This window comes from Choristoneura fumiferana, chromosome 7 (assembly GCF_025370935.1).
Source record: "Choristoneura fumiferana chromosome 7, NRCan_CFum_1, whole genome shotgun sequence".
Lineage (NCBI taxonomy): Eukaryota > Metazoa > Arthropoda > Insecta > Lepidoptera > Tortricidae > Choristoneura > Choristoneura fumiferana.
In genome coordinates this window covers 4,091,398-4,108,485 of record NC_133478.1, presented here as the reverse complement: position 1 = coordinate 4,108,485, position 17,088 = coordinate 4,091,398, and the positions used below count along the sequence as shown (strand labels likewise).

The 17,088-nt window shown below is 38.4% G+C and overlaps 2 protein-coding genes across 2 annotated transcripts; one reads left to right on the top strand and one right to left on the bottom strand.

Moving 5' to 3' along the window:
• Positions 1-485: 485 nt before the first annotated feature.
• On the top strand, positions 486-2,594 carry IntS11 (integrator complex subunit 11). The gene has a single exon (XM_074089883.1). The coding sequence runs from the start codon at positions 694-696 to the stop codon at positions 2,479-2,481; it is 1,788 nt and encodes a 595-aa protein (XP_073945984.1). The 5' UTR covers positions 486-693; the 3' UTR covers positions 2,482-2,594.
• Positions 2,514-15,775, bottom strand: TTLL15 (tubulin tyrosine ligase-like 15). The gene is made up of 7 exons (XM_074089889.1): positions 15,674-15,775; positions 13,196-13,962; positions 11,899-12,061; positions 9,918-10,004; positions 7,161-7,384; positions 4,294-4,513; positions 2,514-2,722 (listed from the first exon to the last, which is right to left on the bottom strand). The coding sequence occupies exons 1-7, from the start codon at positions 15,689-15,691 to the stop codon at positions 2,609-2,611; spliced, it is 1,593 nt and encodes a 530-aa protein (XP_073945990.1). The 5' UTR covers positions 15,692-15,775; the 3' UTR covers positions 2,514-2,608.
• Positions 15,776-17,088: the final 1,313 nt, after the last annotated feature.

Sequence of the window (17,088 nt, the reverse complement as noted above, 5' to 3'; positions counted from 1 at the left end):
TTCGTGTCTGACACTTATACTATTTAATACGAGAGCGAGAGGGACGGTACGATACGAACTTCGAGTTTGGAGTTTTGTAGTAGCCCTGCTAGTGTGTTTCAGTAGTCCAATTAAACGCTACAAAAACAATTTCATATTGTATTTTTATCTGGCAATACAATAAAGTGGCTCATAAAATTCAGCATCCAGATCCAGTCCAAGTAATAAAATATTATCAATAAAAAAAAGAATATGTATGTATGTAATTTCTAAAAGTATTTTTTCTTTTTCTTATTAGTTTATGTATAATATTCAATCCAGAAAATACAAGATAATTACTTAAAACTTCTATGTAACCTACATAATGATCCTTTAAAAATCCCTAAAAGGAAATAGTCTGACAGCTCTGATTTGACAAGTTGATTTACCAATTACTTACTACCTACAAAAACGATAGAAAATTAGGAATATACAAGAACAAATTATCTTACATGTGACAAATAAGAAGCAAACTCGTCGATTGATAAAAAAGAATAGGTTATAATATCATTAGTGAAGGACAGGACAGAGATTAATGGTTTGTCGTCAAGTGTGTAGTACATATTGAATCGTATATGGCTGTCTGTGACACCTGAACCGGTCAGTTGTTTGTTGTGAACCAGCAGCACGCGTAACTGCGCCGCAATATAAGCGGTAGCGAATCGCGCGTGTGTGATGCCCGACATCAAGATTACCCCTCTGGGGGCGGGACAGGATGTCGGAAGAAGCTGCATCCTACTTTCCATGGGCGGGAAAAACATCATGCTCGATTGTGGGATGCACATGGGCTACAACGATGAACGCCGATTTCCAGACTTCTCGTATATCGTTCCAGAAGGTCCCATCACCAGTCAGATAGACTGCGTCATCATATCCCACTTCCATCTCGACCACTGCGGCGCTCTCCCCTACATGTCTGAAATGGTTGGTTACACTGGCCCTATCTATATGACGCACCCGACTAAAGCTATAGCGCCTATACTACTCGAAGACATGAGAAAAGTCGCCGTCGAAAGGAAAGGTGAATCAAACTTTTTTACATCTCAGATGATCAAGGATTGCATCAAAAAAGTTACAGCTGTGACTCTGCATCAGTCTGTAATGGTTGATAATGACTTAGAAATCAAAGCTTATTATGCTGGGCATGTTCTGGGTGCTGCTATGTTTTGGATTAGGGTCGGATCTCAGTCTGTTGTATACACCGGAGACTACAACATGACACCTGATAGGCATCTAGGAGCTGCTTGGATAGATAAATGCAGACCTGACCTGCTTATTTCAGAGTCAACTTATGCAACAACTATAAGAGATTCAAAAAGATGCCGTGAGAGAGATTTTCTCAAAAAAGTACATGAATGTGTTGAAAAAGGTGGTAAGGTGCTTATACCTGTGTTTGCTTTAGGAAGAGCCCAGGAACTCTGCATCTTGTTAGAGACCTATTGGGAACGGATGAACTTGAAGTGCCCGGTTTACTTTGCTTTGGGTTTGACAGAGAAAGCTAATAATTACTACAAAATGTTTATCACTTGGACCAATCAAAAAATTCGAAAAACATTTGTTCAAAGAAACATGTTTGATTTCAAACACATTAAACCATTTGATAAATCCTACATAGACAATCCAGGAGCTATGGTAGTGTTTGCTACGCCAGGCATGTTGCATGCTGGGCTCTCACTAAACATTTTCAAGAAATGGGCACCGTATGAACAGAACATGGTCATAATGCCAGGATTTTGTGTACAAGGCACTGTTGGTCACAAGATTTTAAATGGAGCCAAAAAGATAGAATTTGAAAACCGACAAGTTGTTGAAGTTAAAATGGCTGTAGAATACATGTCCTTCTCAGCTCATGCTGATGCCAAAGGAATAATGCAACTGATTCAGTACTGTGAGCCTAAAAATGTTTTATTAGTCCATGGTGAGGCACAGAAAATGGAGTTTTTGAAGGATAAAATTGAGAAGGAATTCAAGATCAATTGCTACATGCCTGCTAATGGAGAGACCTGCACCATCACTACTCCAACTAAGATTCCAATTGATGTGTCTTTAAGGTTGCTAAAAGCAGAAGCTGTGAGGTACAATGCTCAACCTCCAGACCCAAAAAGGCGCCGCATAGTTCATGGAATACTGTGCGTAAAGGACAATAGACTTTCTCTGATAGACATTGATGAAATGTGTGATGAGATTGGTATCAATAGGCATGTTATTCGCTTCACAAGTACTGTGCGCCTGGATGATCCCGGCCCAGCTGTTAAGACTGCAGAGAAACTCAAAGCTCTGTTGACAGAGAAGCTCTCCGGTTGGTCAATTACCATTTCAGATGGTAACATATCTGTAGAATCTGTTCTCATTAAAGTTGAGGGTGATGAAGAAAACACCAAAAATATCTATGTTTCATGGACAAACCAGGACGAGGATCTTGGCAGTTATATTTTAGGATTGCTGCAATCAATGGTACAATAGTTTTATTAATACCTTTGAGATTAAGTATAAAAGTTTTGTTCAGGGTTAAAACCGTTGTGTTTGGAACATGTTTGTATGAAACTTTTTATTATATAGTATAACAAATAATAGCTTATTTTTCTTTTGACTATGTACACCAAGTGCTGTCGATGTTGCATTTCCCTTGATACCACAGATGTTGGAGTTTGTTTGCTTCATTGAGGTTTTCTAAATATTTGTAGTCCACTTGATCGCCTGGTAACTGAAAGTAACAACAAAAACAATGTGTAAATCACTTTGTTTGTGGAAACAATTTGCAAGATCTGTTTACCCATTATCATGTTTCAAAAACGAGATCTCTACTCCTTTAAATTAGTAAAGGTCATTTTAGATTTATTTGAATCTGAATTCAATGTACTTATGACTTATTGGTTATCCCCTCATACCATATTTTATTTAACATTTATACTGGAGACGAAAGCAATTTATAAATAAAAAAAAATGTATAACAAAAAATTGAACTACAAAAAACCATGAAAATTATTTTCCACCAGTTTGAAGTTGTTTGGTGCCTCAGCATCAGCACGAGACAGCAGGAGTGGACCTATAGTCATCCACCTCACGTACGCACTTTTTATTGGGCTTCAATCACTCCTGCTGGCTCGTGCTGAGGCACCAACCGACTTCAGACTGATAGAAAATTATTTTTATGGTTTTTTGTAGCCAGTGAAACAGCAGTGCTTGCACTGTTGTGTTTCGGCGTGGAGAGTAAGACAGCCGGTAAAATTACTGGCACTTGAGGTATCCCATCTTAGGCCTCTAGGTTGGCAACGCATCTGCAATCCCCCTGGTGGCGGTGGTGATCTCTTATCATCAGGAGACCCACTTGCTCGTTTGCCATCCAGTTGAATAAAAAAAAAAAAAAAAAGTCAAATCACGCTTTTTAGTGTAAACAATCTAAGATACAATAGTTTAATATCATCTGCTCGTCACCTTTTACGAAAGATTGCTTTTTCCGATGCAGAGACGTTAATTACTTATTGCGTGCATTACGAGGGGCATAAATTGCTTAGCAACTGTGTCAAAGTAATAAAAATTCAACCCGTGAAATACGTTATTGAGTAGTAACTCCAATAGGCAACTGTGGTCTTCATCATTAGTTCCACTTCACCAAATGATGATTTTCAAGAGCAAATGCACGAGTTACGTACTACTAAATATATCCAATTTACTATAGGTGTGCCTACATCATTTGAAGAGTTCCCTCGATTTCCATAAGATCCAATCATCAGACCTCATAAATTTTTTCAAGGACCCTTGTTTGATTATTGTCTCCTAGACTGTTCCTTTCGGTTGAGTACTCTTATTAGTATATAAGCTAAGGCCAACAAGAAAAAGATACTAATTCTAAGATACCAATTTATTGTTTTGGAAACTCTCTCTCTCTTAAAAATGCTGCGCCCTTCCGGGTTTCATAATGTTAGTGCTGTATTGTACTTTTGACATGTGAATTGCATTTAATAAATAAATAAATAAATACTTATAATGGCAATGATGATGACAAGGATGATGTATATCTCGTCTCGTTGACTTTGCTCTGGGCCGGATTTAGGGGAGGGCTAACGAGGTAACAGCCACATCCAAAAAAAAAACTAATTCCGACGAGTAAGTAAACACTTAGTACTCGTACCTAAACAACTACATATTCATCTATATTTGTTCACTTCAATCGGGCAATCAGTAAAATATCAAAATCTCCCAAAGCCTCCAAAGCCCCAAGGCCTCCAGACCTCTAAATTCGGCCCTGACTTTGCTTTTAGGCCACTTACTTACCATGGGCGGCGGCGCAAGCCTTCTAAAATCTCCCCTGTGCAGGAACTCCTTATGAGCCCTCTTCAGGCTGCTCTTGAGGTCAGGATCGATGCAAGGCCGGCACAGTTTGCAAATCAGGAGGGAGCTCTCGCAGTTGCCCTTGCAGAAGGTGTCACACTCGTGCCCCCACACTGCTAGGTTCTTGTCAGCGGTCACCATATTTTTAGCAGCTGTTTGTTCTCTGAAACAGATTGTAAGTAAGATAAGATTCACAGACTACTATGAGATATACGGGCAAGTTACTCGTATGTTGCAAAATTCCTACTACCACAGTAAGTCTACTCGTAATATGTGTGTTCTTACAGTGTGGAGGTGGAGGACCTGCATGAACACGCATATCTGGCATAAGCGTAGCTATCATAATAAGGTCGCGGGTGAGCAAATTAGTTGTTTTAGTTCATAAATATTAAACTAAAGACAGGCACAAGTAGGTCAAAGGTCCACGGAAATATGTAGCTATTCCGTGATTTGTCGGTGTTTTTTTTGTCAGGAAGAAGGAAGTTTGGTCACAGCATCATCCGGTAGGTAAATATCGTACATTATTCGTACATACACCTACGGTAGTAGTTAGTGTTACCTACCTACCTAAACTATATCTTTCGCACATTAGCGGGACCATATTTATAATGAAATGTAAATAGGTAACCTATTTAAAGTTACGTCAATACCTACGAAGGTAACGACGCAAAGCCTACATGTAAACCCCTATGTTATTATAACTTCTGGTAACGATGTTGATTTCCAACCCAGATACTTGAACAAACTCGTGTTTATACTCCCACTTGCCTATTACATTTATTTTTAGAACTGCTGATGACCGTTTTTAGGGTTCCAGAGCAAAAATGGTAAAAAATAAACCCTTATAGTTTCGCCATGTCTGTCTGTCTGTCCGTCCGCGGCTTTGCTCAGGAACTATCAATGCCAGAAAGCTGTAATTTTGCTCTAATATATAAGTAAACTATGCCGACAAAATGATACAATTAAAAATTAAAAAAAATATATTTTAGGGTACCTACATCCCATAGACGTAAAGTGGGAGTGATTTTTTTCTCTCATCCAACCCTTTAGTGTGGAGTATCGTTGGATAGGTCTTTTAAAACCATTAGGGGTTTGCTAAGACGATTTTTCGATTCAGTGATTTGTTTGCGAAATATTCAACTTTAAAGTGCAAATTTTCATTAAAATCGAGCGTTCCCCCCTTTAAAATCTAAACCGGTGGGTGGAAAAATTTGAAAAAATTCAGATTGGTAGTAAGTATATCAAACTTTTAAGGAAAACTATAACGGCTAAGTTCCATGTAGCTTGAACTTATTATGTTATGTTGGCCTTCAAAACTAAACGATAACAAACACCACAATATGCTTATCAAGGACGCTTGGCGCATCTGTTGAAAGTCTTAAATCAGGAGTTCTGTAATTGTTGATGTTCATTTAAAAACATAAAAAAATTGTTGTGCTCACAAGTTTTTTTTCTCTTTTTCTTTTCTCTTTGCTCGTCTCTTTTCAAAGCTTAGATTAGGGGCCCCCTGAGCTCCGGGGCCCTGGTGCACTGCACCATCTGGCCATAGCCATAGCTACGCCACTGATTGCCATCAATTTATTTACCTAATGCTAGTCCCAAACTAAGCAACACTTGTAGGTAGGTACGATCAGCATCAAAAGTAGTTGGTTACTTTTTTACTCACATTAACACATTTGTCAATCTTGTATGGCGTTAAGTACGTGACTGTAAAATGACAAAGAACAAAAGTAACCAGCTACTTTTGACGAATATTGTAGGTACTCGACTACCAGGTAACGGATAAACACTTATACAGATAAATACGTACTGAAATACATATTAAATGCCCAAGACTCGAGAACAAACATTCGTACCTACCTATATTATTCATACAAATATCGTTCCGACCGGAAATCGAATCCGGAACCTTAAGCTTCATAGTCAGTCTCTCTAACCGGTCGTCTATGGTCAACTAGTTAGATATTTATCTAATCAGTAATCATGTCATTAATTGTAATTTACCTATCTAGTATCTACCTACAGGTTATCTATCTACAGGTTTTCTCACAATGTTCTTTAACCAAAAAGCTCGTATAGTACAAATGTAATTTTGCACATAAATTCCGAAAAACTCAGAGATGTAAACTATGGTTCGAACTCACGACCAGTGCCGGCCCTGGGTAGAGCAAGAGGAGTGGCAACTTTCAAGAACAGGGCTTATACTTTCTTGTTTCTTTCAAAAATGATGGCCCTTTTTAGGAGCGGAATGTAGCGATCTCGCTCTATTGACAACAAGGTAGAGTCGGCGCTGCTTAGGACCCTCAGCTCGCGAGGCCATATGCAACCATGAGTTACTTTTGAACAAACTAGTTCTTGCGGACTCATGAGATTGTTCGAGCCTGGTAAATTTACATTCATTAAGTGCTTGTCATAGCCAAATTAAATAAAGATATTTGGCTTACTTTGAACTTTATGATACAGAAAAGGTATATATCAGCAGAGTTGACCATCAACCAAAAAGAGTCATACATGTAATGACTGTGGATAAATTCAACATTTCATTCAGAATGCAACAGTCATGTAGGTACTGAATGGAACTTTCAAGAAAAGGGCTTATACTTTCTTAAAAGGCCGGCAACGGACCAATGAATGACTCTCCTTGAGTAGTTGGTACTCATGGGCAGTGGTGTTCATTTCCCATCAGATGACCCGCTTGCTCGTTTGCCTCCCTCTCACAATAACAAAATATAAAGGTAGCCTGTGTGTAATCATTCACTTCAACTCTTGTGGCACTACCTATAAGTCAGTGTACCATCAAAGGTACTTACTTAACATTTGTACTATTATATCCCTTCAGATGATCCGCCACGCCGGTCAACCCGAACAAGTTGTATAACACTTGTTCGTAAAGCAGCTGGTTGGGCGGGTAGTGCGCGGAACTGAGATTCGGAGACATGTTGGCTTCCAGCAGGTACACCTTTAGGTCCTCGTCGACGACCAGGTCGACGCGCATCAGCTCGAAGAAGTTGTCCGATGACGGGTAGTTCTTTAACTGAAAGATGAAACAATTAAATCAGCCCACATCCACCCACTGCTGAAAAGGCCGCGTTTAGCGTGATCTCCGAAAGTCAAATGTCACCAGATGTGCGTGGACGTTTATTTGTAATGATTTTTTGAGTATTTTGCTAACCTGATTTAATTATGGCAATGCGTTACGGGAATGAATGTCTGTGTTTTGAGAAGTTTGTCTTTGGAACTTTTGGTCTTTTTTTTCAACAGGGTACGCGAACCACTAGGGGTTCGCTATTATTTTACGGTAGGGGGTTCGCGAGGGTTTTTACGTGATGGGGGTTTAAGATGATTAAGATGATTTTTAATCTAAATTGTTTTTTAACTCCCAAATTTGTTACTTATGTTACATTTGTAATTGTTTGAAATTTGTTATTTCGAAATCAACTGTAGACGTTTTACCTATATTTACATTATATTATTTATGATTGATTGAAATAAAATAGTTTATTTAACCTAACTATCCTCGGGGGGGGGGTTGGGTTCGCTGTCGTCTAGAAACTTTAACAGGGGTACGTGGAGCCATAAGTTTGAGAAACCCTGATCTGTGGCATCTCGAACGGTTGGTCGATTTCGATGCAGTTTTTTACGTGAAAGCGAGTTTACCTTGCCGTGGTCCTTAGTTGTGTTTGATAAAAATAGGTTCACCGATTTTGGAAATATTGAACTATGAAATGATAAAGTCGGGGAGTTTTTCATCTTTTTTCATCTCACCACCAACTTGCTTAGGTAAGATTATCGCTCCATGTTGTTTAGCGAAAATTTTCCCACCCCCCACTGTAGGTAGATATCATAGCTAGATGCCAAGTTAGATTAATCTTTAGTAAGCACTATGTGACCTTGTTTGAATAATACCTTTCAAATGAGATCCTAATTTGTTTGCATTGAACTTAGATTAGTAGTCTATTTGTACGTTATGTGGCAGATTATTAGTAATGGTAATACATCTTGGGAAGCGGTGTGGGCGTCCATTCAGTGAAGGCTTTAACTCCTAGAAATGTATCAATGCATCAAAGAGATCAATATAAATGCTCGTGGATGAATGTGAACGAGAAGGTTCTTATCTATAAATAGTGGTTGGACCTTTTAAGGCTAAGTACAGTCGAATTCATAAACATGTACATGAACAGGGGATTGATTTTTGACATCACATCATTTGTAAATACAGTTCTAAATTATTATAACGTATAAAGCTACCAAATCTAGGATTTCTTAAAAATTAAAAAGTTTTTTCGTGCTCGGAAGGGATTTGAACTCATCGGTACTGCCGGTATTAGCACTTCCAGCGCCCTGGGCGAGATTTCCACGGCGCCTCCAATTTTTGGAAAATTTCTAGAAAGTATAGGATACCCTGAGGAGCGCCTGCAGGCGCCCCTTTAAGCTCCTAAGGCCCAATCTATTTTTAGGACATTTGTAATGGAGACCCAGTGTCCTAATTTTAGGTAGGGCAGAAGTACCGGTTTTGGCCACATTAGGCCATTTTACATTTGCAGTCATATATAAAAAGTTATAGCATTAAAATAATATGTTTAGTGAGTTTTCAAAAGTTTATACTGAAACCAATAAAGTTTATAATGATTTCATATTATAAATTTATCTCAAACGTGTATTTAAACAATAAATGACCATAAACGGTACAGTGGCCACAAACGGTACTTCTACCCTATATGTGCTTGCAGCCCAGAACTTTGAATTGTAATATCAGCGATCAATATCATCAGCGACATATTTATGAAAGTAAACGTGTCTTTAGCAGTGGCGTATAGCGTCAGATATTTCCGTGGTAAAGCCGAAGTAAAGATCGCCCACATCCTTCACAAATAAGTTGCGTCCTGTAACAGAAGAAGAACTTCTATGGACGCTTCGCCACTGGTCTTTAGTCTATGTCATAATTTTAGGATCTTGGGTGGATATTTCACAAATGTATATATTTAGTTGGGCCGGAATGAGTAGTTTCTTGTCCTAAAAATAGGCGTTGGGCCTTAGGAGGTTAAGTCCGCCGGCGTCCTGGACGGTCGCCCCACCGCGCCCTACCCTATCGCCGCTACTGATCTTTTGGCTATAAGCGCCAGTGTAGGTAGTACCGACCAACTGCACCACTTCGACTACTATGCGAAAACATTAGTGCATACGTTTTTGTAGTTTTCAATAAAGAATATTTGTATTCCACTGTAATGGAAAGGCTTAAAAACAAACATTGTTTGTTGTTTTTAAAAAAATCTTGCTGGTTTTACTACACCTACAGTCATAGAAACTGAATTGGGTACCAGAATGAAACCTTTGTTTGTGCTACTGACGTCATATGGAAATTCCTTACATCTGCCAAAGAAATAATAGCCAAATTGATTACGAAAAACTGTACAGTCGTCATCACATATTTCGGAGCGGGCGAGGTGGTCAAAAATATCGAAACATGCACTCTATGCTCAAGGCTTTAGAGTTCATGCTACGACATTTTTGAGCACCTTGGCCGCTCCGAAATATCTGATGGCGACTGTACAGGTAGGAATACTTACAGCATCAATTACGTGATGTTCTTTTAGTTGGAAAATGCCCGCGATCGCTTTCTGTACATCTTCCCACATTTTAGCTGGATTCAAACCCTGAAATTAATCAAAATGCCGGTTGAAAGGAAACCAGGGTTCACGTACGAAAATCTTATGTAATATAATAATGTAGTAGTTATTTATTATTTATTTATTAGAAATAATCAGTGCACAATGCTTATGCAGCTTACAGTATAAGTACCTACCTACACACTTATACCAAAATGTGAACTAGTTATTTCGGGATATAAATGTCATAAGATTGGTTTTGTGGAATCTTTTTGTATTTTTTATTTCAATTCCATATTTTTTGTTACTTTTACGGTCATCCCGTAAAACCTATATCGAAAATACAAACTGAAATATAGATGCACAGAAATACCAGAAAAATAAGACCAGCGCTGGTCTTATTTTTCTGGTTTTTCGGTGCATCTATATTTCAGTTTGTATTTTCGATATAAATGTTATATTTTGCCAAATAAAGCTTCTTTTTAAATGTTGGCTTTTGGCTGCACCACTACCTACTGTGTGTGGGCTTAAGTAAGTATGCTTATTATAAACATTCAAAAACCTCAAACGCCTACATTTATGTACATAATAAGTTACTGTTCAATAAGGGTTTAATGATGAGGTATATACACTATTTACTACTACTTATAATGTTAAATATCTGCATATAGATACCTACGTATTACTTAGGTACTTATTTATAGATACGATCTACGTATTTGTACCTACATATAATGTCAGTAAGAGCTTATACCTAGTGCCATCCACGAAGACGCGTGATTTTGTTAAAATTAGACAGTAATGGCATTGCAATAAGAACCACGGCACGCGTCATCGTGAAAGACTCTACCTAAGTATAAGTAAGAAATGCATTTGAATATTTTTATAAAACTGTAAATAAAAAGAAAATTATTTGTTATTAACGTTGTACACGTTAATCTAAATTATACGTATTCGGATAATTCTAGGAACCTTAATAGAGAACGATGATATAAACTTTTGTATGTATAAGCAGTTTCATTCATGATTAACAGAGCAGCAGTGATTTGAGATTTTTATAGTACATTGTGCATTAAGGGGCGTAAGAAGGGGACTAACGAGAGTCTATTAAACTAAAATTATTGCAAAACAATTTGATATAGGTATTTAAAATATAAAAATAACGAAGTTTCATGATGCTTGGAAAAATTTTATCTTGTAAAATTGGGTTAAAGCTAAGTTTTAAAGATGTAAATAAAACGTTGGCTGACTTGAAACCTCTTTAGTCTGAAATTACGTACCTACTTACTTTTTAAAACTAAAGTCATAACTCTCTTGGGGAGGAAAACTACGTAAACCCATAATTCCCGCGGGAACAATTGAGGCCATTGTCTTTTAGTGTACAGGCATGGGATAACATCATTGACGAGCAAGTGTGATGAAAAATAATTAATAATTTAGTGTTAGTAGAATAAAATCTTCTAAATAACGTTCACAAACAAGACAAGGTCACAAACAACACTGCGGGAACTTATATAGCGCCTTCCCGGAATGCCTGAGCCCATTATTATTGGAGAAACAAAAGCGACCACATTCCGGTGGCTTGGACACGTGGAGAGGTTGGGACGTAGGCATTTGGGCGATCAAGTAGACCTATACAGGTTGGTTGTCTCAGGTACCGCTGGAGAGACGACGTTCAGTGATATCTTCCGGATCTCGGGGTCGAAGGCTGGTAAGAGCTGACCCAAGATCGCAAAGCGTGGTGTAGTCCAACCCACGCCCATGGCCCAGCTCGGGTCCTTGCGCGCCCAGCTAAACAGTATGTAAGTTCATCCAGAAGTGTATGAGTATGAGTGAAAAATTTGAGTATCGTTTCGCTAGTTCCAGAGACGTTATACAAGCGATCTTGTAAAGTTTGCATCTTTGCTATAATTACTAATATGTACTAGGTGTGTTTACATACCTTGGAAGTAGCATAAATATCAAAGGCATCCTTCATGCTAAAGCCGAGCTCAGTGTAGCTATGTACCAACGAAGGCACCCGCCACGTCGGCAGGTAATCGTCGCTAATCACATATTTGTCCAGGTTTTTGGGATCAAAGGGGTGGTACAGTGCCGGGCAATACCTAGAAAAAATATAATTTAAAGCCATTTATATTTTTTACATATTAAATGATTTAAACAATAAAAACTTAATAATAATAATTAAAAACTAAATATAAATCTAAAAAAGGCCCATGTGGCATGATTACAAGAATGCTGGCAACATTTCCTCGCTGTATGACGATGCCAAGACGCTGAGCGAGGAAGCTGCCAGCCCTCTTGTCTCCGGTGGCGTCGACCAGTCTCTTTGCCAGTTGGCTGAAGAGTTCCCTTGCGCCAGGGTCCCACGGACCGAGCGTCTCGACGCCGAAGGCAATGAAGTTGTATCCAGCGTCAAGACCACTATATTTGTTCTGTGTATTGTACCGTGGAGATGAGACGGGGCTAAAGTGTCCATGGAGGTTGCGTCCCACACTAGCACCCGACCCATTTTCCACGGTATTAGGGACATTAAGACATTTAAAGCCATTAAAGGTGGACTTGCCACGGGACAGAGTTAGGGCCGCTTGAACGATCCAGGTTTTAAAATCGAAAACGTTAACCTTTTTATTTCCTTTTTTTATTTATTAGCTGGGAAATGAGCATGCGGATCACCGCCGCCCAAGGACACCTACAGTATTATTAGGACTGCGGGTGAGTTGCCGGCCTAAGGGGGGGGGGTAAAAGGGGTGAGGGGATGTGGGCCTCCGGATATCCCACTCACCGTACGAAACACAGTAGCAAAACTACTAATTTGACGCCGGTATACTGTGGGAGTGTGGTATTAAACTAACCCGGTCGAGCCGGCCCCAGCAAGTGGTTACAGTAAAGCTCTACCACAACTTTTACTTTGACACATGGCTCAGTTCATTATTAGAAAGCAGTAGAAAGTTAGAAACTACCCGGTGTGTAATTAACATTTTGGCCAAAGTGAATTGCCTGTATTGTATTATATAAGTAAACAAACCATTATGCAACTTTAGGCATGTAACATTAGCGTAGCGCGAATTAGATTAATATTTAAATTCAAGCTAAATATTTTTTTAGCCTTAGCGACTTCTCGGTCTTATAACTAATTAGATCAGAAAATTATTCCAACGCATAAATACTGTTTAATTCAGTACCAAAGAGATAATTAGACGAATACTTATTACATCAGAAGCGACAGGCGTGCTCACCTAAATAATACATCGCCTTTATACCAGTACACTCTCAGAGGGTTGACCGACGTCAGGACAACGTACACACCAATATCAAACTTGTATCCATCTACTAAGAACGGTTTCTGGACATATTCTTGAACGAAACTTTCCCCGTTTGACAAGTCAATTTCACTCACGTTCTTTAAATACACGCCTCTGTGCTGATTGTTTTTCTCCAAAAACAATGCGTTTTTGTTCAACGACGCATATTTTAAGAACTCTTCCTTGTTTTTCGGTATTTTGAACGCCTTGGGAATGTATTCGTAATCTGTAGTTGCTAGATCGACTTTGTTCGTTATGAATCCTGTTCCAGGGAAGTGGTTCACTTTCTGATGTGGCTTTAGTTTATGCAGGTTGGGGTATAAAACTCTGAACGGATAATCGTGGGACCAAAGAAGATTCCAAGGCGTTTGATTCGTGGTTTTCTCGTATCCAACTCTTTCTAAAACTAAGTGAACATGCTTCAACAGACCATTCTTGTTCTCAACGTCATTGTAGGCAGAATACACCCAGTATTTATTAAAAGTCTTGTTCCCTTGATCTTTGCAAGGTCTTTGTCTGTTCTGAACATTTAGTATTTCTAGAAGAATTCCTAGAGCAATTCCTATTATACAGATGAGGAGGTAAATGTGTAAATTCTTGTAGTTTTTGGTTTGGTTTTTGTTTTCTTTGCTGTCTGCGGCCTCATCTCTATTATTTCTGTCCTTTTTTTCGGCTTCGGGTTCCAGGAGTTGTTTACTGACCTATAAAACAATTTTTGTAGAGATAAGTTATTCAGTGTAGCGCGTACGATATTAGCATTTTGATACAAGAACTTTGGGCTAATTTTATCAATTTGGGCTGTTTTGTATTCAAGATGCGATGGGGCATCTCTTAAAATATCTCTGAAGGTCGCTTTAAATAAAAAAATGTCTTGCCGGCGTGGGTTGTAATTAATTAACATTTGTTTCTTAATGCTTACGGTAGGATGTTAAATCCGAGTTCGGAATGTTATTGTGGCCCATTCAAAAGTGATAGAAACATTGCATTTCTAAATTATGTAGATATATACATAAGGTACCTTAACGTCCCAGAGCTCGACACGCCAATGCCCAATAGATGACACACTGCTGTCACCTCTATTGCTAATTTCATAAAATTAAATATGTCAACTATTAGGATAGTGTCGAGCACTCGTTCATACGTTTACCTTACCACCGCAAATGATACTATGAGGGCTATCGTTTTTTGTCTCACTAGATGGCGCACTGTTGCGTGAGGTTTTTAAGTATGGCTTTCAAAGTCTGTTATTACGGGCGTGAAAACAAAGTTTAGATTAAAATCATATTCAATACACCTTAAAACCGTACCATAAAAATATCAAGCATGCCACAGTGTTGCATAGTCCCCGTTTTGTTCGGAAAAAGGGAGGACAAAGGTTTCTGAAAGACGAAACTGTCTCAAAAAACAGACATTCATTGCCCCGGAACGCATATTTGCCATAATTAATTTCAAATATTGCAAAATATTCACAAAATCATTCTAATTATAAATAAACCCGCGTAGCTCACCCAAATACTATGAGATTTGACATTTCGGAGACCTCACGCTACACTAGCGCCTCTAGTGGCGAATTCATGCATGTTCGATATGGACATGAGCATGTTTTGGTAACTATTCACCAAGATTTTGCATTTAGGATTGTCCTAAGTAAGAAATTCAACTATAGGATTTGAAGTAGCTATATCATAGAACTAAATAAGATTTAATGGTTCTATTGAAATCGATTCATCCCTTTAAGAGATATAGGTAGAGTCTTTCACGATGACGCGTGCCGTGGTTCTTATTACAATGTCATTAATGTGCAATTTTGTCAAAATCACGCGTCTTCGTGGATGGCACTAGGTACCCACACGAAGCCACGGATAGACACACAGATACTGAGTCTAAACTTCTATTAACCCTCTTTTAGCGTCGGAGATTAGAAACGAACGAAAAATAACTTACGTAATAGTGTTCTATTAAAGATTTTGAAAGACATAATCGACATTTGGAGGATAACAGAAAAATACCTTGTAAATACTCGTAAGTGCCTACCTTGTAGGTATATGTTCTGTATGGTGTTTCTTCTGTATGGTGTTTCCAACCTACTTTAGCACGTTCATTTATATTCGTTCTGTTTCATATCAATCAAAACCCTATTTTTTGTTGTTGCTCACTCACTACATACTTACCTATTTCTGTTTTTTTGTTTATTTCATATGTGTATGGTTTTGTATTTTTATTTCAGGATGTAAAGTTTTAATTTCACTGCGGGAAGTTTTATTGAAAACATGATAAACGCGATAAAAGCTACAATCCAAGTATGTTAATTTAAGTGCAATTTCCGATAAATTAGAACAACAAACAAAAACTATAAATTATGCCTAACTAAGTATTGTTTATTGTTGCACAGAACACAAACAACTTACTTACATTTTCACTTTCGTCCATTTTCAAAACTAAAATTCGCGATTGTTTACGACTGTAGAGTATGTGCGTATACGCACAGATTCAACACAACACTGAATGGACCACGACGTGAGGCTAGAGCGAGATGAAGAGTGCCGGTAACTGGCGTTGGAGAGGGACGGAAAAAACTTTCTAAAACCTGTTAAACGAGTACCGGCGTAGCATTTAAGGTCATAGAAGTGATGTGTCTAAAATCGTATTTAAATGTTCGTATGTAAAGTGTAAACGGCACAAAAGCCATTTGTCTCAAACGAGCGAGAGGGCAATATGATTTTAGGTTCTAACTTCCGTGCAGAGGTTTTTGTACTGTATTACTGGCAAAATATCACTAAAACATGTAGTCATCTGAATCTCTGTGACAGTTATTATTATATTTTTTTTTTTTTCGACTGGATGGAAAACGAGCAAGTGGGTCTTCTGATGGTAAGAGATTACCACCGCCCATAGACAAATGCAACACCAGGGTATTGCAGATGCGTTGCCAACCTAGAGGCCTAAGATGGAATACCTCAAGTGCCAGTTATTTCACCGGCTGTCTTACTCTCCACGCCGAAACACAACAGTGCAAGCACTGCTGCTTCACGGCAGGATTAGTTATTTGATATCATCATCATCATCATCATTGTCTTATTGGTATTTTGCCACGATCGTTGTGAAAAATAAAAGTATGGTCCCGTATTAGTAAGCACTACATATTCAATACTCGCCCAGTGAAGAATTGTGTATCTCTATCCCGCGGGAAGTATGTAATTTTTCGGGATTAATACTATCCTACATCCTTTCCGGGAGCTTGAACTACACATATTTCCATTCTATTTTTATGTCACGAATTTAATTAATGATTTTCTTTCTTCGTCTTTCATTTTGATAACTTCGGATCCCTAAAAATGGCAAACCACTTACTTGGTAGTCTCTATAATAAAATCTGTTTTGCTTAATATAAATAACAGTTTCTCCTTCACCCCTCCAACAGATGTTCCGCTGATTCCAAAAACGCTGACCGCCATTTTACGTAAATCGTAAACGCGCAATGGGGCCTAAACGTAATGTCTGGAAAATAAAAATAATATAAAATGTTTATTTACAATTTAACAACTAACATTCGCGTCATTATAAAATGGATAATCTTGACTTGCTCCTACGCGAAGTAATGCGGTCAAGCTATTCAAATAGCCGCGCTACATTGAATATTTGTATTAGTGCAGCAAACCCACCTCCACTAAGATTATCTAGACACGCGGTAGTGTGTCAAGCCAAGTTCAAGCTTTAATACTCCGGACACGTGTTTCACCCTTTTCAGAGACATCATCAGCGGATGTTTCTTCGATTGACCGTCACAACATGGACCTAAGCAAAGTACGAGTAAAGCCTGAATCTAT

Bases quoted from the DNA above. Each gene is read 5' to 3' on its own strand.
- IntS11 (XM_074089883.1), top strand. From the start codon at position 694: ATGCCCGACATCAAGATTACCCCTCTGGGGGCGGGACAGGATGTCGGA.
- TTLL15 (XM_074089889.1), bottom strand. The intron at 10,005-11,898 runs GTATGTAAACAC...GATTAATTTCAG, and splicing joins ATATTTATGCTACTTCCAAG to GGTTTGAATCCAGCTAAAAT. The intron at 7,385-9,917 runs GTAAGTATTCCT...TTCATCTTTCAG, and splicing joins AACATCACGTAATTGATGCT to TTAAAGAACTACCCGTCATC.